This window comes from Panthera uncia, assembly GCF_023721935.1.
Source record: "Panthera uncia isolate 11264 chromosome A1 unlocalized genomic scaffold, Puncia_PCG_1.0 HiC_scaffold_17, whole genome shotgun sequence".
NCBI lineage: Eukaryota > Metazoa > Chordata > Mammalia > Carnivora > Felidae > Panthera > Panthera uncia.
This window is the reverse complement of record NW_026057577.1, coordinates 52,346,268-52,367,641: the sequence shown is the minus strand read 5'-3', so window position 1 is coordinate 52,367,641 and position 21,374 is coordinate 52,346,268. Positions and strand designations below refer to the sequence as shown.

The window sequence follows — 21,374 nt, the reverse complement described above, 5'->3', positions numbered from 1 at the left end:
ATGTTTCACCAGTGGGGTCACTGAGGCTCAGAGTAGGTCTTTGGCTAACCCCAGGCCCATCTGCTGCTCTGTTCTTTGTACCACGCCAGCCTTTAGCTGGTCCCTGAGAAGCCTGTCCTATTGGTCTCACTGTGGAATCAGTGTGCAGGGGTGGAGGGAGCCAGTAGAGGAAGTCTGAGGGTGGAAGGCCCATTGGGAAATGAGGTTGTTAAAGGATGAAGGTGATGTGGAAAGTTCCCATTCCAGAAAGAGGCAATTGAGTATAATACTCTTCTCCTTACAAGCCAATGAGTGAAACACAGAAAGGAGTCACAGAGTCTTCTAGCACTGCCCCCTCCCTTCTCACACTGCACTCCCCCACCCCCCTCCGCCTTCCTGACACTTGGACTTCAAGTGTAATTTGAGGACAGGTCTCTGAGGCAGGATGAAAGAGACTCCAAGGTTAGTCCTCTGACGACCTTAGAAATGCTTGTTTGGGCCAAGGAATAACTGTGAGCACAGTCATCTGAAGTGTTTCTTTGTTCCTAAGTACCATGGAGCTCAGGGATTTTGAGCATCGTCATTAAAATGTCCGCATCAGATTCATTTGGTTGAATTGCTATTTTATCAGCTGAGAAAATGTGTGAGTTGGAGATTTGTAAAACTCAAGGCATTGACTGGTATTATTTAGAAATGCTTGGGCTTCCCAGGCTTTTCCCCCTTCTTCCCATCCTCTCCCCACATTGTTTCCCTTCTCCACTTCTAGAATGAGAAGGAATCTTGATGAGGATTGGGTAGTTTAATGTACTGGCACGTGCCATCCCCATCGTGAAGAGAGAGAGCTGAGGGGGAAGGAGAGGGAAATCACACCTTCAGATATTGTTAGAGCCTTCTGTTTGAAATGGAAGTTTCCCTTCTCTGTCACTGCATGTCTTATTGGGTCCAGATGATATTCTCCGTCCATCTGAGGGGCGGTTCCTGCTTTAATCCCTCTACAGCATGTCCCCTTTCCCCCCCTTCTTGAAGGAACCCCCTGTGAAGCTGACTGCTTTCCTGTGTTGGCCACTCCTGGACAGGGTGAGCGGGGTCAGGAACCAGAGCTTCCCTAGACCTGTGTGGGCATTCTCTGCAGGTGGGGGAGGGAGGTTTCTCCCTCCAGCCCTTTCCTGCCACCCACTTGTGTTTCCCCTCCTTTGCTTCAAGTTCCCAGTGGTTTGCAAGTCAATTTATGTCCATCTTGAGTCATCTGAGTTGAAGGAGAAGGAAGCTGCGTGCAGAAGGGGCTACATAATTGATAGTGCCTGATGCAAAATGAAAATGTAAGGCCCCTTGTTCAAATGTTATTAAGAAATTTCGAGATGGTACAAATAGAACATTACACCAAACTCAGGACGCTTCTGAGATGGGGCTGGGTGTGACTGCATTGGTCACACACCCACGAAGCTAGCCCTGGCCACATGAGCCCAGGGATTCCGTATATCACTTCTTCTCTCTCTGATTAGGCACTTGGATTTCCTTCCCGCTTCCCACTTTGAGCCTTTTGCTTTTAACAGAGCTATTCCTGCCTGCCAGGAGTTTGCTGTCTCCTAAAGTCAAGGTGCAAACGGGCACTGCTTGCCACTCCTCATTTGCTGTGCTGAGTTTACTCTTGGGCTTCCAGCATGAACTGTATTTTTTATCAAACCAACTGGTGGCAGAACACATACATTGTTAAGGCATGAAGGTAGCCATGCTTGTGGTCCCTTCCACCCGTGTCCGGTCCAACTAACTCACACTTCTGCCTTTTCAAGTCAGGTCCAGGAGTAGTTGTGAAACCAGGCAGAAGATACCTCTGAAATAAGGGATATGTCAGGGAGCAGAGCCGCTGCAGGAAAAGGGCTTGCAGGCTGGGTTTGATCTGGGGATGCAGAGGCAGTTCTGTTTGCCTACCTCAAGGGCCTCTGAGTGGCCTGGAGGATTTCTTGGACCAGGTGGTACCCGAGGATTTAGGGGATTCTCTCTGGCACCAGGGCACAGAAGACTGCATGCTGTAGTGCAACCTGGGCCCAATGATGCAGTGAACCAGCCCTGCTCAAAGCTTTATGTCTCCTTTCATGAATGACTGCCCCCTCCTCCTCCATCCACCCCAATGATAGTGCACATACATGGTTTAGAGGGTGCCTGATGATCAACTTTATGGTTCAGAAACTCAATATGACCTCTCCCTGAGAATGGTTTAGGCTCTGGATGTATGCTCACACCACCAGATTCCATAAGAGAAGGGCTTGCAGTATAAGTTATGAGCTCTGAAATGATGCACAGTTTATACTCTTCAGTACCAGATGGGCCTGGTGCACGAATTGGACTGGTCATCTGCAAAGGCCTCCTTTTCCTGGTTGGGGGTGGGGGGTGGGACAGGTTGTCCCAGAAGACCACACTTTGGGTCAGGTGGCTGCCTCGGACTGTGTATCTACTATCAGAAGAAAAATAATTGGATGTTGAAGGGTATTTTTGTCAAACAGGTGGCCCTTCTCCCTTCTTAGATGTTTCTTGAACGAGGACAGGCATCAGTCACCTCAATGGAGAGCCCTCTGCCTCCTGAGAAGTGCCAGAAGCACTGCCAGGGTCCTCCTCCTCTTTGTCCCCATGTCCCCACAAAGTGCTGCCTTTCTTCACTTCAGAGGAATCTCAGAGCATGTCTGAGTTTACAGATCACATGACAGGGCTCTTTGTGTCCTGTCCAGGCTCCAGATCCAGATCCCACTATTGGGTGGGCCATCTCGAGATGGTGTCCTGTAGCCTTTGCTCCCCATCAGTGTTGTTGTGGATCCTTGGAGATCTGGTAATGGGTAGAGGTTGATGGTGCTTTGGGAGTTAGATACAGGATGGAGGGCCATTTGCTCCTTGCTACAGAATTCAGAGTCAATCAGACACGGGTGACTGGCTGGCTGCATAGTGATGTTGGAGAAAAGGCCCAGACAACTAAACCCGAGCTTTATTGTAGTCACAGGAAAGGGTTATTCCCCTCACACGGTTGACATGGCTAGCAAAAAGACACAGGCCTTGCTCCAGCTGTACTCCAAGCGTCAGCTCTGTCTCCTTTACTCGAAAACTTATAAAAAGGGGAGACTGTTTAAATAACAGGTTCTAATTTCTTAGGATTCGCACCACTAAAAATCCTTCCAAACATACAGCCCTCCCCCTGTTGCAACATGAAATGGTTCTCTCTGCCCCGTGTTCAGTGGAAACAGCTGTCCACAGCAAGCAGAAACATTTGCTTGCTGTGAGATTAAGCATTAACAATAGGATGGAAAATTAGAGGAGAGGAAAGGTTTCCATTCTGTGTTTCTATTTTTTTTTTTTTTATAAAAAAAATTACTGCCCTTCTGGGCTCTTATGCTATTGGCTCCACTTCTGGACTCCCTGCTTCTTGGAGCCAGCTGGAGTATCTCCAAAGACCTGCGCCTGTAGACTTAAGCCATGTTTCAGAAATATGCTTCCCAGATTCTGCGTAAGCATGCAGGGGTTGATTTGGATGCTATCCTTGTAGAGCCACACTCCATAATACCAAAGAACCAGCTGCCGTCTTTGGGAAACCTGTCCAGGAAAAGCAGCCATCCAGAATTTCCGGGACAAATTCTCCTTTGAGATGGGTGAAGCCGGGAGCTGCCTAAGTTATGAATCACCAGGTCATCTGCAGCCTCGTCTGAAGTAGAGGCCTGAAGACGGAGGGCAGGGCTGATAGAAGAGGATGAGGTCTCCTTGAAAAAGGTCCCCACCACCTTTGCCACCATGGGTTTGCTTCCTACTCCAGCTCTTGGATGCCCCATGGGGGACAAACCAGGTGGGGGCTTTTAGGGGCCCAGGACTTTGGGTCCAAGCACTCAGGCTGGCATTGAGGGGGTTAAGGCAGTGACCAGATAGCAGCCTTTTGGCAGCAAAGCCCTCCTCAGCAGAAGGAAGGATATAGCTGTATGAACTGCCTGCTTAACAATGCCTCACATGTCCCCAGGGGCCCGCCTGCAAATAGATTTCATCTTGCTTTCTCTTGTACTTTTCAAAGCTTCCTGTTTTCTCACGGTCCTTTTGGACAGTTTACAGTCTCTCTCTCCCTCCCTCCCTCTCTCTCCCTTTGAGGAAAGGAACACCCTTCTTATTAAAAGAGAGAGAGAGAGAAGAATGTAAGGGAAGGGCAGTTTAGCAGAGGCCATTCTCCTCGGCCGCAGGCTCCAGCTCTTTGACCTTTTCTCTTAGAATAGGAAAGCACAGGCTTCCTGGTGCATCTCAGTCCTCAGGCTCCGATTAGGCTGGTTGGCACGAAGTAGTGTGCCTCTTCTTGGCTTTGTGGACCTCTGGCCCAGTGCTGCCCACTGCCATCACCCAGTCTCTGCACCCAGCTGACTTCTTGGTGAGGCTGGCTGTCCATGCTGTCACTGCAGCTCACAAGAAGTTACCTGAGGTGTTTCTAGCCCCGAACCAGGGAGGGAAGGAGCACAAGGAGGCCAGAATTCGGAACTGCTATAAGAATGAGAGAAAAGGGCATCGGCCAGCTGTTTAAATGGCTAACTGAGAGTCTGGGTGCTGCATAAAGGGCTCTCCCAAAGCCTGCAATTCAGGATGAATCTTGTCTTTCCATCCACATTTCTCAGTGCTGGGTCAGGTACAACTGCTTCCATTTCTATATGCCTCAAGTGACCTGGCAAGTATTTACTCAAAAGGATTCCTTACTTCGTCCTCCCTTTCATATTTCCTCCAAATAATTTGGTTTAAGAAGTAGTCTTATCTTTGAAGAACTATTTCCAGAATTTAAAAGAGTCTACTATGTACATGATAATGATAGTAATAAGAGCTACTATTTATTGAGCTCTTACTATTTGCCAAGCCCTTTACATGAATTATCTCATTGGATCCTTACAACAACCTTCATAAGAAACTATTATTATCACTGACATTTTACAGAAGAGAAAATGGGGCAAGTTCTCTATCCTTCTGGGGTCTCACCATCACCTCTCTGCTTTGCTATCTCAAAACCTACTGATCCATGCAACCCATTTTTAAAGGACAGTTCGAAACATTTGTTGCAGGGGTGCCTGGATGGCTCAGTCGGTTAAGTGTCTGACTCTATCTCGGCTCAGGTTATGATCTCACGATTTGTGAGTTCAAGCCCTGCATCGGGCTCTGCACTAACAGCATGTAGCCTGCTTGGAATTCTCTCTGCCCCTCCCCTGCTTGTGTTTGTGCTCTCCCTCTCAAAATAAATAAATAAAACTTAAAAAAATTAAAACAAAACTTTTGTTCCCATTTTCTATTAAATGTTGAAGTTCACCTCCATTTAAAAAGTAGGCATAAAAGTGGGTATTGATGGGGGCTCCTGGGTGGTTTAGTCAGTTCAGTGTCCAACTCTTGATTTCAGCTCAGGTCATGATCCCAGGGTCGTGGGATCAAGTTCCAAGTCAGGCTCTGTGCTGAGCATAGAGCCCACTTAAGATTCTCTCTCTCTCTCTCTCTCTCTCTCCCTCTGCCCCACTTCCCCGTGCGCTCTCTCTCTCTCTCTCTCTCATAAATAAATAAATAAATAAATAAATAAATAAATAAATAAATAAATGTGAGTATTGATGGAAAAGCTGAGATTTAATGCCAGAGGTACACTAATACCCCTCACTAGAGGAACTGAAAGTTCAAGAGGGGCAGACTGGTTAGATGGCCACATGTCCCATGAAATCTGAGATATCACCACTCCAGTAGCTTCCTGTGTCAGTACCTACCCCTATTTCAATCCCCACAGACCTTGGCAGGAGATGATTCAGCAAGTCTTGACTTGGGCAAGCTCTTAGCCTCACATGTCATGATTATAGGGGGCCTTGACATAGACTGACTGCTTTTCCCAGGAGAAGAAAGAAACTAGAGTTTTGGTGCTCCCTCCCAACTCTTCTTCCTTCCAGTCTACCTCCCCTTCTCTACTATGACAATTTTTCTGGGAGCTCACCCAGAGCTCTCAAACCCCACCCAAGGGTACTGCCTTTAATTCACCCAGTTCTCTTCCTCTGGCCTCTCTTTACTAACAGTGACTGAAAAGTCCCCCTCTGAATTTCAGAGCCATAAAATGTCTTCTATACTGATGGATGGTCTTCTAAGAAAGATGAAGAGCCCAAGTATTCTGGATAAGGACCAAAGGGCTTTGTGGAAGAGCTAAGGGCTGAAAGGAAGAAGCGAAGGGTGCCTACCACAGAGATGTGAATAGTGTCCAAGTACCTTGGGTCCTGAGTTACCTGTCTCTATCCTTCTGCCACTGAGGATTTTGGCTTACAAACTAGTGTGTATAGGGTTGTACATATTACAGTGAGGGAAAAGAAGAGAGTTGGCGATGGCTGCTTTTTGGATTTTTGCACGGGGTGGTGATATTTTCCTGACTTGTTTGTCTATTCCCCCAGCCAAATACTTAGGTATTTATTAAGTGTTACTATGTGTGTAGACCTGTGCTTGATACTGAGGTTGGCCACAAAGAAAAGGAAGGAAGCTCTTGCATTTCAAAAGATAACTTAGGGTACCTTTTAATGCTCCAAACATTTTTAGAGTTGACACACCTCCATTCAACCCTGCAAACACTCTCCATTGGTTGGCCCGTTAGGCTACCATAAATCATGAACTATAATACACAAAAAATAGATTTTACCAACAGCACAAAAGTGCGTTGTTTACCAGTCACCCTCAGATAATATAACTGACCAGACATGCCCTACAGTGGACCTTCCCTAAGGCCATATGCCTTGACTTCAGGGGACAATATCATTTTAATATCCTAATATATGCATGTACCACTAAAAAATGTCCCAGGAAGTTCAGCGGTGGATGAATTGAGTCAGAAAAACATTATAGTAGAAAAACACACACTGGGTTATGTTAAAGGATCATAAAATGTGGCTTGTCCAAAGCTAAGGAAGTAGGTGGAAAATACTTATCAGTAGCCATTCTTTTTTCTTTTTTCTTTTTTTTTTTTTTAACATTTACTTATCTTTGAGAGACAGAGAGAGACAGAGCATGAACAGGGGAGAGGTAGAGAGAGAGAGAGGGACACAGAATCTAAGCAGGCTCCAGGCTCTAAGCTGTCAGCACGGAGCCCGATGCAGGGCTGGAACCCACAAACTGTGAGATCATGATTTGAGCCGAAGTTGGACACTTAACCGACTGAGCCACCCAGGTGCCCCTGTTAGTAGCCATTCTGATATTTGTGCCCCTCTCTGTGTGTTGGGGTGGGAGTAGGATGGGGAAGGGAGGTAGGACTTTGGGGCCCATGAATTCCAGGACTGTTCTGACCACTGAGTTGCAGCAGCTGTGGCAACAACAAACAATTGGTCATTATCACAACTGTGATTTCTATCTTGCCTCTAGTTCAATGTTGAATAAAGTGCCTGAAAATACTTAATGAAGACACTTTATTCTGTGTCAAAATAAAAACAAATGGCATTCTATACATTCTTCAAGGTTGAGCTAAAATTCTCCTTTATAAAAACCTTTCAGACTAGTCCAGCTTCTGATATCTCAGCAACCAGAGATAGTAACTAAAAGTAGAATCCCTACCCCTTTATAGGAGCGAAGTACAGAAGGCACCCATCTCTTCAATTCTATCTGGCTTAAACAACCATGAGACTCATCCAAGCTTGGACTAGTGCAGTAGTCTAATTAATCTTCCAGCCTCCAGCTTCTCTCCTCCTTTGTGTCATATGTTTAATCACCCATGGCTTGTGCTGTTCTCGGATCTTTTGCTGCAGGCTCACTCCAAATAATCAGGAACCGTCCCATGAACCAAATGAGATCTACTTTCTCCAAAATGGCTCAAGACTGGAAATACCTAATGTAGATTCAAAGCTAATTCAAATCAGTAGATTCAAAGCTTTTTCCCCCCTTGGCCAGGATAGAGAACTGGATAAACTAAACTAAGCTAATAAATAATACTCTGCCAGAACTTTCACCTGTGCAAAGTTGAATCACAGACTGATGCATCTTACAAAACTGTCTCTATTGAGAATAAAAGAAAGCGAGTATCCATCCCATATGTAGGGATGTTAAAGTTAGATCAGCACTCCCAGCCTTTCCCCTCTCAGGTCACCCTTTCCAAATGAATGTGCTGTGCAGCTACTCTGAACACTGAGTGTGGGACACCAGTATGCCAAGTTCATTCTTGCCAGTAAGGAAGTAAAAAGGGGAAAAGTACTTAAAAGTCCCAAATGTGAATCATTTAAAAACACAGAAACAATTATTCATTATCCATGGGTGGATTATCTGTGACAAAGTTGTCACCCCAGCTGGCTGCCTCTTACCACCTAGCATTCTTTGCAGTTGGTCTTCCTACGTCTCTGTTTGTTAGGTCTATGCATTCTTCCATGGCTCCTGTAACTCCCATCTCCATGGCCACCTGAAGAAAACAGTGCCTTCATTCATAAATACTCAATCCAGTACACCCAACATTGTCCCTGAAAATGTCTCTCAGTGCAAAAGGAAAACTGGTGTCAGCCTCGGGGGCCACTGTACCCTGACTTCTCTCTCCAAAGATCTTTCTTTCACTCCATATCACTGCCCTCACAGCATGGGCCTCTGAGGTTAGGAAGGGAAGGAAAATGTTCCCTCCTTAACACTCGGGCCCGAGCACAGACACAAAACCCTTCTCTGTATTCCTCCCAGCACAGCCAAGGAAGGGCTTGGTTCTCCGAACCCTGCTCTGCTAGGGCCGGGGGACAGGAAGAAGGCGGAAAGACCCAGAGCAGTGGACTCTGTTTTATACCTTCCGTATCTGCATGAATTGCCTTTGAAAAGGCAGTTCTGTTCAAAAGAAGTTGGAGAACCACTTTTCTGATCCATCATGCATCTGCACTTTGTTAGAAATAGAAATGACAAAATGACAAAAAAAAAAATATTATAAGAGAAAAAGAAATGAATAAAACATGTTTACACCTGAGATAATATTTTCAGGACTTCAAATCTCTACCCAGAGAAAAAGACACACTCCTTCTTTAGATCTCTCTTTTGTTCCTTCTAACTTTGCTATCCGTTCCAATAATAAGCAAATTAAAAAATTAGAAATGCAGGGGCGCCTGGGTGGCTCGGTCGGTTAAGCGTCCGACTTTGGCTCAGGTCACGATCTCACGGTCCGTGAGTTCAAGCCCCGAGTCGGGCTCTGTGCTGACAGCTCGGAGCCTGGAGCCTGTTTCAGATTCTGTGTCTCCCTCTCTCTCTGCCCCTCCCCTGTTCATGCTCTGCCTCTCTGTCTCAAAAATAAATAAACGTTAAAAAAAATTTTTTTTTTAATTAGAAATGCATTGCATGATACAGTCTAACAGAAGAGTTATATTGAGGGCACAGAGGATGGTGTGGTGGTTGACCATGTGACCTCTGGTGTCTAGTGGCCTGGGTTCATTATCCCAGCTTCAACACCCATTAGCTGTGTGCCTTGGCCAAGTGCCTTAATCCCTCAGTTTGCGCATCTGTAAAATGGGGATGATACAGCACCCACCTTATAGGATTGATATAATTAAATGTGATATTCCATGGTAGACTTAGGACAGTCTCTTCCATGTTATAAATGTTCCATAAATATTAAACAGGTAATCATATACTTATTATTAAAATGAAGCACACTTTGAGCAATTGCTTCTCAGCTCAGCTTTTCTCCTTTTCTGCATCTCGCATTCAAAAGAAGCCTTACTAGCTTTGCAAGTTTTGCCATGAGTTGAAAAATCCCTGTGCGATAGGAACACAAGCCCATGAATCCATCCCTCCCTGCTCCACCTCTGGGCCTGGGCGCAGTCCAGACCCTCCCTGACTTCACTGGGGACATTCTACTTGGAGGCCACTTAAAATGCCAAGATCCAAACAAAGTGAAGGCACATCCGTCCTCATGCAGGCCTAGGTGCGGGTCAGGGCCCAACTCCACAAGTAACCTGTCTCATCCTCTTCATTGTTTCTGACAGCTGTGTGGGAAGGAATTCAACCGGATGCACAACCTAATGGGCCACATGCACCTGCACTCCGACAGCAAACCCTTCAAGTGTCTCTACTGCCCAAGCAAATTCACCCTAAAGGGGAACCTGACACGCCACATGAAAGTCAAGCATGGAGTCATGGAGCGGGGCCTCCATTCTCAAGGTAATCACTCTTCCAGGAAGCACCCAAGGCTGCTGGGGCTGGTGGATGACAAAAAAGGGAGCTCAACTTGTTTTTAGGGGGCTTTATTTGGGGGGGGGGTATTCTTATTGTTGAAAAAGGGATCATAGTGTCAAGACCACAGCAGAGGAGCAGAAACAGGCTTACAGCGTTATTCTAACAAATACAGTAGTACTATCTGAAGGTAGTAGGTAAAAGCGAATTACAGAGGACAGATGAGAACATCATAACCACTCCAGTCAGTACGATTATTAGCTCTTGCTTCAGACACCACATCAGGTGCCTTGCCTCCTTTAATCTTGACAGCAACTCAAGGCTGGAGGAACTTATATTTTCCCCATTTTACAGATGGGGGGAACTGAAGCTTCAAGAGAGTGATTTGCCCAAACTTGCTCAACTGAAAAAGTGGCTGAGTTAGGATTGGAACACAGACCTTCCTGACATTAAAGTCTTTATTGTATCCATTTCATCGTGCTGCTCTTAAAGGACATGTGGTTTTTTTCTTTTTCTTTCCTTTCTAAAAAACAGGCATGTAAGCTCTGCCTCCACAGAAGGATGTGTGTAGCAGGCTGGGTCTCCTGTTCATAACTAGATGCACCCAGGGACGGCTTTCCTGCTTGGCAGGGCTCACTGGCCCATCTGCAGAGCAGGGGCTTCCGTCTCCCCCACTGAGCCCGAAGTGAACTGCTAAGCAGTTCTCGCCCCCTCAGTGCCACGGCCCTTAGCTGTGACGAGTTTATGTTCCAGATCCACTGAGTTCACCAGGTTGTTCTCTAGTTACTTAATCAAGCAGTCCTTCAATGAACAGGCAATAAATGCACCTGTATCCAAAGCAGAGCCCTAGGTGCTGCAGAAGATACTGGGGGGATGAGACCATCTTTGCTCCCTAGAAGGTCTGTGTGTGAGGAGAGAAGACACACATTTATGGACCTTACAAAATCATGTTAACCACTGTTTGCTGATACCAGTATGATTAAAGCACGGCAGTAGGCACTTCAGAAATCCTATTGCTTGTGCCCACAATGTCCCAAGGTAGACTGTGTTGTTCTCATTTTATATAAGAGGAGACCGAGGCCAAGGGGGCATGGCAGGTCTGAAGGCAGAACTGGGATCCCATCTCGGGAATTTCTGAATTACACCAGTGCTCACTACACCAGGCAAACACAGATTTGTTTGTGTTGCCTGCTTCTCTTACCCTTTCCAGAGAGCTGGTCAAGCAGGCACACGTATTCATAAATAAGATGCACACAAGCACCTGCAGCATGAAACAGAATAATTATAGTTTTCATATTTTTCACCCACTGAGCTTATAGTGCTCCTGAGTTACAGAGAACTGTGGTCATCATAAAACAAAGCCCAGAGTTTAGGCAAAACCCCTGAAAATATTCTGGTTAAAAAACAAAAGCAGTTTTCTTTCCCTGAGACTGGTTTTCTCTTGAATTGTTCTTTGCATCTCTAGTTGCCTGAGCCAATTTCCAACCTAGACCTGGATTTTTCCAGAATAGGTGAAGTTTGTTCAGTTGCCGGGGTTGGGGACAGAAGGCAATGGTGAGATGTTCATCCGTTTGAAAGCTTAACCTGGTCACCACAACTTACCCCATATGGATGCTCAAATCCTAAAAGGCACCTAAGGACTCTGTCATTCTTCTGAAAAAATAAAGAGCATCACTATGTATCAGAGAGATGCTTTGAAAGTTAACAGACTTTCAACAATTTAAATGTTTTCATCTACAAAAGGTGTTAGTGCTTTTTCACTCTAGTGTTTGAAATGGCTCAAAAATCATGACTCAGATTAAAAAGAGCCTCCCGTGCCCCTGACAAGATTAAAGCTATAGACAGATTCATTGCCTGACGATATCATAAGGCAAGCAGACCTGGACGTCTGCCCCCACGCCAAAAGCCTGGTTCTGCCCGCCTCCTCCTCAGGGCCTGGCTGTTGGCTCACCAGGGGCAGAGACCTGCAAGATCAAATTAGGCGGAGCCCTACTATGTGTTTCTGGCTCCTGAAAAGTCCCTCCCAACAGGTCCCTCCAACTGAAACTAAAAGTGAGACCCTTTTGCATCACTGTGCCCAATAGCAGGGATGCTTGTGGTTGGACACAGGGGCTTTAGAGTTCCTCAAGGGGATCTCTTTGTGCCCTCTCCAGTCTGTGCTTAGGACCACTGGTTATGAGGCGGCCTTCTTGTCCCCAAATGGTATATTTTTGTGCATTTTTTTTCAAGATGAAAATACCTTTGTTATGATTTTATTTCTTCTTCTGGTAAAATATTTGCTCACTGAAAATAAGAAAGACATTAGAATTGAAGAGAAAAATGTCCGAATCATGGAATTTTTGAGATTTGGATGTAAATTCTTCCAGATATTTTGATAAAGATAGATAAAATTTGGTCTACACTATAAATATATATGGTAAATATGATTTTTACTTAAAATATATAGAGAATACCTTTTTATAACCATTTGTAGGTCTCTACATCTTCTACACATGGTTCAGTGTATTATTTATCTAAAAAACCTCCATCATTTCAGTTTCACCATAAAAAATGTGGTGATGAGCATCCTTACACATATATTTTGTGCACCTGTGTGATTGTTTTCATAGTGTAAATTCTCAGTGGCATAATTGCTAAGTCAGAGCTATGTTTATTTTAAGCATTTAGTGCATGTTGCCAAATTTACCTTAAGGAAGTTACACGGATGCAAACTTCATCTGTGACAAGGCCCATCTCTCCACAGCCTTACTGGGAATTTATTTTTAAAATGTAAAATCAAACTATACTAAATGGCCTTGGGTACCACCCAGTGGGCCATTTTCACAGCTTTTCCTGGGACCTGAACATTGCTTTTGCTCTCACAGGTTTTGGAAGGGGGCGAATCGCCCTGGCGCAGACGGCAGGAGTGCTGAGGGGTCTGGAGCAGGAGGAGCCCTTTGACCTTTCCCAGAAGCGTGGAGTGAAGGGGCCGGCGTTCCAGTCAGATGGGGAGAGTGCCCGGGGCAGCTCCTGCCATGAGGAAGAGGAGGAGGACAATAGCTATGAAGTGGGTGGAGATAGCCCCGGCCTGGACCCCCAACCCAGGCAGCCCTGCACCCCCCAGGATCTCACCACCCAGCCCGAGCAGGCTCCCAGGGTGCTTGAGGACACCTGTGAGGAGGAAAAGGAGGACAAGCCAAACAGAGAGCACCAGGAGAGGAGCAAGGACAGCCTGGGGGCAGAGGGCAGCCTGGAGAGAGAATCTGCCCACAAGGAAGAGTGTCTCCGTCTCAGGGCTCTGCAGAGTGCTCGGAGGGGCCCCTCCTTTTCTGATTACCTGTACTTCAAGCACAGAGATGAGAGTTTAAAGGAATTACTGGAGAGGAAAATGGAAAAACAAGCAGTGCTTTTAGGTATCTAAGTGGACAGCTCTAAAATTACATTTGGAAAATGAGAATAGGCAGTTCAAATATAGCTTTCTGCACGAGCTGTCATTTGCTGGAGACTGGCAAATGGCGCAGATCTTTACAAATGGCCTGGACTAAACGAGCAGGGATTGTCCTCACTAATACAAATGCTTCTCAGGTCATTCCTTGGGCCCTTGATTTTTAACATGCATGCAGGGGCTTCTTCAGTGCTTTTTCATGCTTCTCCAGTATAATAAGCTGTACATATTCTAGATACCTAATTCCAAGCAGATGCTGAGGTGCTTTTAGAAATTCTGTTTTCCTTTGACTAATACATAATACATGGTAGATTTCTTTTTAGTTGCAAAAATACGGTGCTTGACATGTTACCTTATTAATGATGATTTAGTTGAATGTGTGGAAGTTATAATATTTTTCCAGATAGATGAAAATATTAGTAGTTGTATATATAAAAATCACCTTTATTGAATCATCCACAATGCCAAAAATGCCAAAGGAGGGTGAGGTATTAAAGAGAATATTCTCAAGTAGTTTCCGCATGTTTAAGAAAACAGGAATAATTTTAACTAATGAAAACCCAGCAGAACTTAGATCCTTGCCTGGGTCTGCCTTGTTCTGCAGCAGCTTCCGTCATCAGGTATGGCTTGTGGCGCGCATTTTCAGATGGTCCCCAAAGTGGTCAGTGTGTCCCAGCTCACCCCTTGTGTCCTGAGCAGAGCCCCCTCCTGGAGACCTTGCTCTGAGGCCTCATGCCCCACAAGGCAGCCGCAGGAAGCCTTAGGCGCAGTGGGTTTCTTCTCAGTGCCAGACCAGGGATGTGGGGAGGAATTCTTGAAATCTGAGCACTGCTTATTTAGAGTATTATGCTAACCATCAGGTAATTACTGGTAAGCAGATTCTGGGCTGTGTTCTCAAAGCTGCCTGCATATCAGAATCATCTAGGGGAACCTTAAAAAATAATACCAAGGCTGAGCCTCAGCCACTGAGAGTCTGATTTCATTGGTCTAGTGGAGCCCCAATATGGGTATTTGTTTAAAAGGTTCCCCCAGAGGATTCTTCTGTGCAGCCAGGGTTGAGAAAGACGGACGAGGTTAAAATGGTGGCTGCCAAGACTCCTCCCAGGGACTCCATAAATATTTGTTTCTGGCTTCAGATTCATTAAAATATGGAGTAGGAGACCTTGAAATCATCCTGCTGATTTAGGGCTTCTCACCTGTTCTGTAAGAGCCTCTTGACATGAACACACACACGCACATGCACACACACAATACACACACACGTACTCTTGTATAATCACACAATTGTGTACTAGATGATGATGCCTGTGATGTTTATGGTCACTTAATAAGTCTAAAAATACATAGCCCGCCTACAGTGACTAATTATTTCTTCCTAGATGCTTGAATCGTGATTCTAGTCAGGGGTGAAGACTACCGTGGGTGGGTTGAGCCCAGCAGTAGGCTTTCCTTAGGCATGGGTGCCGAATAAAGCAGAGCCTACAGGATGTCGCATACCTGTGACTAGCCATAAGCAGTAACCCTCTGGTACTGTGTCTGTGTTTATGTAAAAACTGCCTCTTGGTTGGTAGTCTCAACTCTTATTCGTAGAGGTAGGTACTGTTTATTACTTTGCTTTCTCTTCTCCTAAAGTTCCCAGTACATTTCTTTAGACCACCTGGCCCATCTCTGACTGCTGGATGTGGCTTTTTCTTTTGGCCAAGGTGCTTCCCCCTCAGCCGCATCTACTTCGAATCATCCACCTGTGGGCTTTGTCAGTCTTGACACATTTCTCCTGCTACCTTGCTTAAAGCTCTTTCTTTCAGCCTTACCACCATGACAAAGTGCCAAAGCTGCCTGGGTTTCCTACTGCCACCCATGCCCTGAGGTCAAGCACCTGCAAAGGGGATGGTGAGTGGAATAGTGTGGGTTTCTGTGGTGCAAGCACAGCTCTGTGCCAGGAAACTGTTCCAAGTCTTCAGAGGGGCAACTTGCCTTCCGTTCATTTTGAATATCGCTCATTAGTGCCTCTGATGACATCACTCACAAGGCTGGCAGCATGGTCTGTGAGGCCTCTGGCTATTGGGGTCCTGTTACGTGTTCATTCTTTCAGTAGCCCTGTGTCAAAGACATACTGTAAGGGCTGCAGACTTCCGGTTCATTCTGGGTATGGAACAGGAACAGGCTGGAACAGGAACCAGGAAATCCAGAATAGCAAACTCTAGTCTTTTCCAACCAAATGAATCATGTGGGTATGTTTGAGGAACAAGTTCATGTTGAGATGGAGAGAGGATGGTCTAGAATGGAGGTTTCCAAATTGTGGATCGAGGAGTCAGAGGTCCCTCTTGGGTCCCTCCAGAGCTGCCAGGGAAGGAGAAACTCTCAGCCCTCATTCCCACTTCACTCAAAGTGGTTCAAATTTCATTTGTTTTTCATGTTAGCCTTCCAAGTAAAATTTCATTTTGAGGGAGAAAAAAATATCTAAGGAAAGTAATTTAAAAAGTGTTATGAAGGGGCGCCTGGGTGGCGCAGTCGGTTGGGCATCCGACTTCAGCCAGGTCACGATCTCGCGGTCCGTGAGTTCGAGCCCCGCGTCAGGCTCTGGGCTGATGGCTCGGAGCCTGGAGCCTGTTTCCGATTCTGTGTCTCCCTCTCTCTCTGCCCCTCCCCCGTTCATGCTCTGTCTCTCTCTGTCCCAAAAATTAAAAAAAAAAAAAAAAAAAAAAAAAAACGTTGAAAAAAATAAAAAGTGTTATGAAGTATATTATAAAGCCTGTTTTTAGTTCTTAACTCTGGGTATGAGAGACTTAATTAGATCTAGCCTGAGGGTAAATATACACTGACTCTGTGAGAAATGTGGCCAAAATCTTGGTGTTGTATGTTGTTGAGTGACCAACATCCTGGTTTACCTGGAACAACCCTGGTTTATAGCTTTGTCCCAGAGTAATTACTAAGAGTGTCACTTTAACTCTCAAAAGTATCCCAGTTTGGGTGCCTGGGTGGCTCAGTTGGTTGAATGTCTGAGTCGTGGTTTTGGCTCAGGTCATGATTTTGAGGTTCATGAGACTGAGCCCTGAGTCAGGCTCCGCATTGACTGTGCAGAGCCTGCTTAGGATTCTCTCTCACTCTCTCTCTCTCTCAATAAACAAGTACACTTAAAATATAAATAGGATCCTAAGGGTGTCTGAGTGGCTCAGTCAGTTAAGCATTGAGCTCTTGATTTTGGCTCAGGTCGTGATCTCATGGTTTGGGAGTTGGAACCCGCATCAGGCTCTGTGCTGACAGTGCCCAGTCTCCTTGGGTTTCTGTCTCCCTCTCTCTCTGACTTTCCCCCACTTGCTCTCTAGCTCTCTCTCAAAATAAATACAAATAAAATTAAAAAAAAAAGTATCCCAGTTTGGGTGACCAATTATATGGACACCCTGTGCCTAAGTGCAGAGCTAAGGGAAGAGTTGGCCAAACTTGCCTGATGAGCTAATTAGCCAGAATGCACACCTGAAGGAGAGCCCATGGGGATCATCTAGAGAGAATTAAGGATAAAACCATCCAAGGTTACCAGCACTCTAAGGGCCAGGACAGCATGGCATTCATCTCCTTGTGACACTCTGAAAATAGGTCACTACCAAATGCTTTCCAGGCTTTTGACCATTGTCACTCTGAAACAGCCAACTGACCAGCCAAGAGGCATATTTTTCTTTTCTCCTTTTTATTCAGGCCTATAATTACCCCCCTCTGTTTGCCTTCTAATTCCTCTTTCATTCTTTCTTTTTAAAAATTTGACTCCCTATTGGCCATGAGACTGAGGCTGACCTTCCATAACCCCACAAGGGTATCTGGTATATTTGTATATGAGTAGCTGCATGAGAAAGCCCAATGTGCATACTGTATTTATTAAGCCCTAAAGGCATTTAATAAAATATTAACATCGCGTTTTGAATCATGATCTTTGTCTGCTTTGCTGGAACAAAATGTAACAGAGCTAACATTTAAAATCCTTCACATATTTGGACAACATTACACCAAATGTTGATTTTGTACAGAATTCTGGCTTGCTATTTAAAAACTAAAACTCCAAATGTGTAGCAACCCAAGTTGTGAATATCGCTTTCTGCTTCAGTGATAAAGCAGTTTACCTGAAAATAGCATGTAACCTATGTTTTGTTAATTTAAGCAAAATAAAGACTTGTTGAAAAGGCTGAGTTGATTATTTGCAAATGCCCCAAATTTCACAAGGAAACTGCCATTGTCAGTGTCTCTCATTCCTACTCTCATACCTTCTGCCAGGGAGGTTCCGTTTGGTTGGGGCCTCAATCCCAGGAAGACACAGATTTTGGATTCTCCCTGTCTCAAGGCTTCACAGAGGATTAGTGAACCTCAGACTATCTGCAGGCAGGTGACATCTTCCTCATCCTCTTTTTATTTCCCATTCAGAAAAACTAGTTCTGGAAGGGTGTCATGAGGAAGTAGGAGGTTAGCGGCAAGATTGCCTTATTCTGCATCAAGCTCTTTCTAGGATAAAGTTGACCCAAGAGGCCATGTACTATACTGGGCATGAGCACCTGACACAGATTCTGGTGTCAGGTTCCTGGATTTGAAGCCCAGCTCTGCTACTTGCAATTTTTGAGACCTGTGAACCAGTTTGTGAACCTCTGTGCCTCAGTTTCCTCATCTGTAAAATGGGATTAGGAACCTTCCTGATCGAGTTGTTTGTGGGTTAAATGAGTTAGTATATGCAAGACACTTGAAAAGTGTTTGGCTCACTGTGTCTGCTATGTAAGAATTTGCCGTTGTTATCAACACAGTGGCCAGAAAACTGAACACTCAGCTCCTTCTCAACAGAGAACTCACAAAGCTGTGTCGGCATGGGAAGTTGCCGTTTCTGAGAGAGCTTCTCTCTTAAACGTTATACACTCTAAAATACCAAGCACCGTGCCAAGTAATTACACACTTGATTTTATTTAACCTCACATGACCCTGAGAGGCAAATGTTGTTATTTCCATTTTACTGAAGAAGAAATGGAGGTGCAACAGAGTGAAATAACTTCCTCCAAATGACCTAGTTAGCAAATTTCATCTGCTGCCAAAGCATGTAGCCTATACCAGGTTGGTTTCTTTGCAAGTAGATGATGAGACAAATCTGGGCGCAAGATGTTTAATAGGGATTAGCAGCAGTGAAAAGAAAGGGCAGGAAAGAAGACTGAATAAAGAGAGAAGGCAAACTGTGACCAAGCCTCACCCAACATAGCAGGCAGTTCTGGGCAAGGATTGCCCACCAAAAGTTGCACCAGGTTGGGCAGTGATGTCCAGGCCTTTTGACACCCACCTCGCTCAGTCACCAGGTATGGGCTGCCCTGGGAAGGGCATGATCTCAGGATCTCTGTAGCAGGGACAGATCCTGAAGGAGCCAGTGGCTGGAGGCTGTCTGCCGACTGCACTCCCCACAGCTCGGTACAAGTCCTTCCTTGAAGAGACACTGCTTAGCTCATTTCTGTGTCTACCACAGCCCACCCTTTGCTCACTCCTACCCACTTCTTTGTATATATTCATGGGTATCTCCTCCAGGATACCAGTGGGTCTCTCTTTCTCAAGGAAAACTTAGAAGAGGAAGGTGAGTGGGATCAGCTTTAGTCCCCGCTCCTGTAATTAGTCTAGGAGAAATAGCTCGTGCTTATTTTCTCCTTCCTCCATTATCTGTCTGCATCCCTGTCACCATCAGGTATCACCTCTGCCAGTCTCAGTGGCTTTTCAGGTAGTGTGACCCATATCCTCATCCCCAAAGCATCTGAGCCTCAACCACCATGTTGCTCCGTTGTTGTGTCCTCCCACCCCAGATTTACATGTTGAAGCCCTTAACCCTAGAGTGATGGTATCTGGACGTAGGGCCTTTGGGAGGTAATTAGGTTTAGATGAAGTCATGAAGATGGAAGCCCCTCCATGATGGGCTTAGTGCACTTACAAGGAGAGGAGACCAGAGCCATGTGAGGACTTTCTGCACCATTTGAGGACATAGCAAGAAGGCAGCCATTTGCAAAACAGGAAGCAGGCCCTCATTAGACAAAGAACCTGATGGCACTTTGATCTTGAAATTCCCAACCTCCAGAACTGTGAGAAATCAATGTTACTGCTTGAGCCACTCAGTCTATGTATTTTGTTATCGCAGCCCAAGTGGACTAAGACACATGCCCTTTACAGCAAGGGGTTGCTGCACTTGTTCTTTTAGTCACAAGTGGGAAGAGAAGTACCAAAAGAAACCGCAATGGGTTACCAGGGTTCCACACTTATTCCTCCATGACCCGTTTTGTAACAACAGCCTTCTCCCTCCTGATGATTGGGTTGATTACCTGTGCCAGAATGGTGACTCTTTTCCTTGTCTGCTGGTCCCTGAAGACAAGGAGCAAAAAATGCCCACATGGCAGCTGTAGCTTATAATTCAATGGATAATCTTGCTATGTCCCCGAGTGAAAGTGTATCCCTTTCTGAGGATGAGAATTCTAACCCTGCAGAATGCAGAGTTACAGGGATGAAAAGTAGAACAGTGGTCACTGTCAGTGCAGACAGGTGGGACCAACTCCTTTTTCTACCCTTGGAAGTATGCGTCCATTCCTATGACCAAAAGACCACTCGCTCTTCAAGATGAAAAGGATTCAATATAGTCAACTTCTCACTAAGTGATTGATTGATCTTCATGAGCAATGATGTCATATTGGAAGCTCAGCACCAGCCTCTGTTGCTGGCATGTTGGATATTCAGCAGTGATAGGAGTTAGATCAGCGTTGGCAAATGTACTTCATGCTGTTGGGCCCATGTATAGCCTCCATATCTGTTACTGTGGCCACTTCATTCATATGTTTTTTGTTTTAGCACTGGAGTGGCTGTTGACAGAGGGCTGAAGTCAACTGGCAAAGTCATTGTCTGCCTGATTTTTAAATGTCTCTTTCGTGGTGCATGTGACCCAATGGATGTTAATATGTGATACAAAGATTTTCATACTTGTGTTCACTCCCATATGTCTATCCACCCTAGACGGAGAATAATTGGGAATACCTACTTTAATTACAGTGGTTAGGAATTGTCTGTCTGAAAAACTTATATTTAATTTGAGAACTTAAGGACATCAGGAGCCAACCATGGGGAAAACTGGGAGAAGAGCATTCCAGACAGAGAAGACAGCATGCACAAAGGACTGTGGTATAGAGAACACGGCCAAAGAGAGAAGATGGTGTGGGCAGCACACAGCAGGAGAGGGAGAGTGATGTAGGGCGAGGTTGACATGGAAAGCCACTGGGCAATGAGGGCAAGATAATGAGATTAACATGTTCCAAAACTCATTTTGACTAAAGTGTGGAGGATGGGTTGGAAGGAAGCCAGAATAATATTGGGAGACCTGCAGGAGGCAGTTTTAATAGTCTGTGAGAGATAATATTGGCCTTGATTAAGGAGGTAGCAAGGAAGAGTTAAAGTGGGCGGTTGAAAATCTGTTTTGGGGGTCCAAGTGACTTGTTCTGTTGAAGGCTAATTATAATAGTAACAAAAATATGTATTTTTCTAAGCACAAAATGCCACTTACTATAAAGCCCATCTCCTCACATAATGATAGAAGGGATGAATCAGAGTCGCAGAGCTACCATAAAACCCATGCTTTTTACTCATTTGACAAGAGAGCATATTTACCAAGTAATGTATGTAGAATTAAGCAATGTGGTTTCTCTCAGTTTTGTTCTGGGTTACAGTTGCTGGTGAAGTAGTTGGGACCAAAGACGATAATGAAGCTTGTCAGACACAGATCCTGGGAAGGAATGGCAGAAGTGAGGACAAATGAGCACACAGTTAGAAATCAGAAAACCAAGGAAAGACTCCAAGA

General features: G+C 45.2%; 2 protein-coding genes across 2 annotated transcripts in view; one reads left to right on the top strand and one right to left on the bottom strand.

The window, feature by feature from the left end:
* The window catches only part of ZNF366 (zinc finger protein 366), a 71,944-nt gene extending 55,924 nt beyond the window's left edge, over window positions 1-16,020 (top strand). Inside the window, exons 4-5 of the mRNA XM_049649614.1 lie at window positions 9,924-10,098; window positions 12,975-16,020. Coding sequence (XP_049505571.1) covers window positions 9,924-10,098; window positions 12,975-13,510 — 711 coding nt within the window. The 3' untranslated portion in view covers window positions 13,511-16,020. The remainder of the gene's footprint in view (window positions 1-9,923; window positions 10,099-12,974) is intronic.
* Window positions 12,745-21,374, bottom strand: part of PTCD2 (pentatricopeptide repeat domain 2) — a 115,825-nt gene continuing 107,195 nt past the window's right edge. The window contains exons 10-11 of the mRNA XM_049649611.1: window positions 21,185-21,299; window positions 12,745-13,119 (exon numbers count right to left, since the gene is read on the bottom strand). Coding sequence (XP_049505568.1) covers window positions 21,222-21,299 — 78 coding nt within the window. The 3' untranslated portion in view covers window positions 12,745-13,119; window positions 21,185-21,221. The remainder of the gene's footprint in view (window positions 13,120-21,184; window positions 21,300-21,374) is intronic.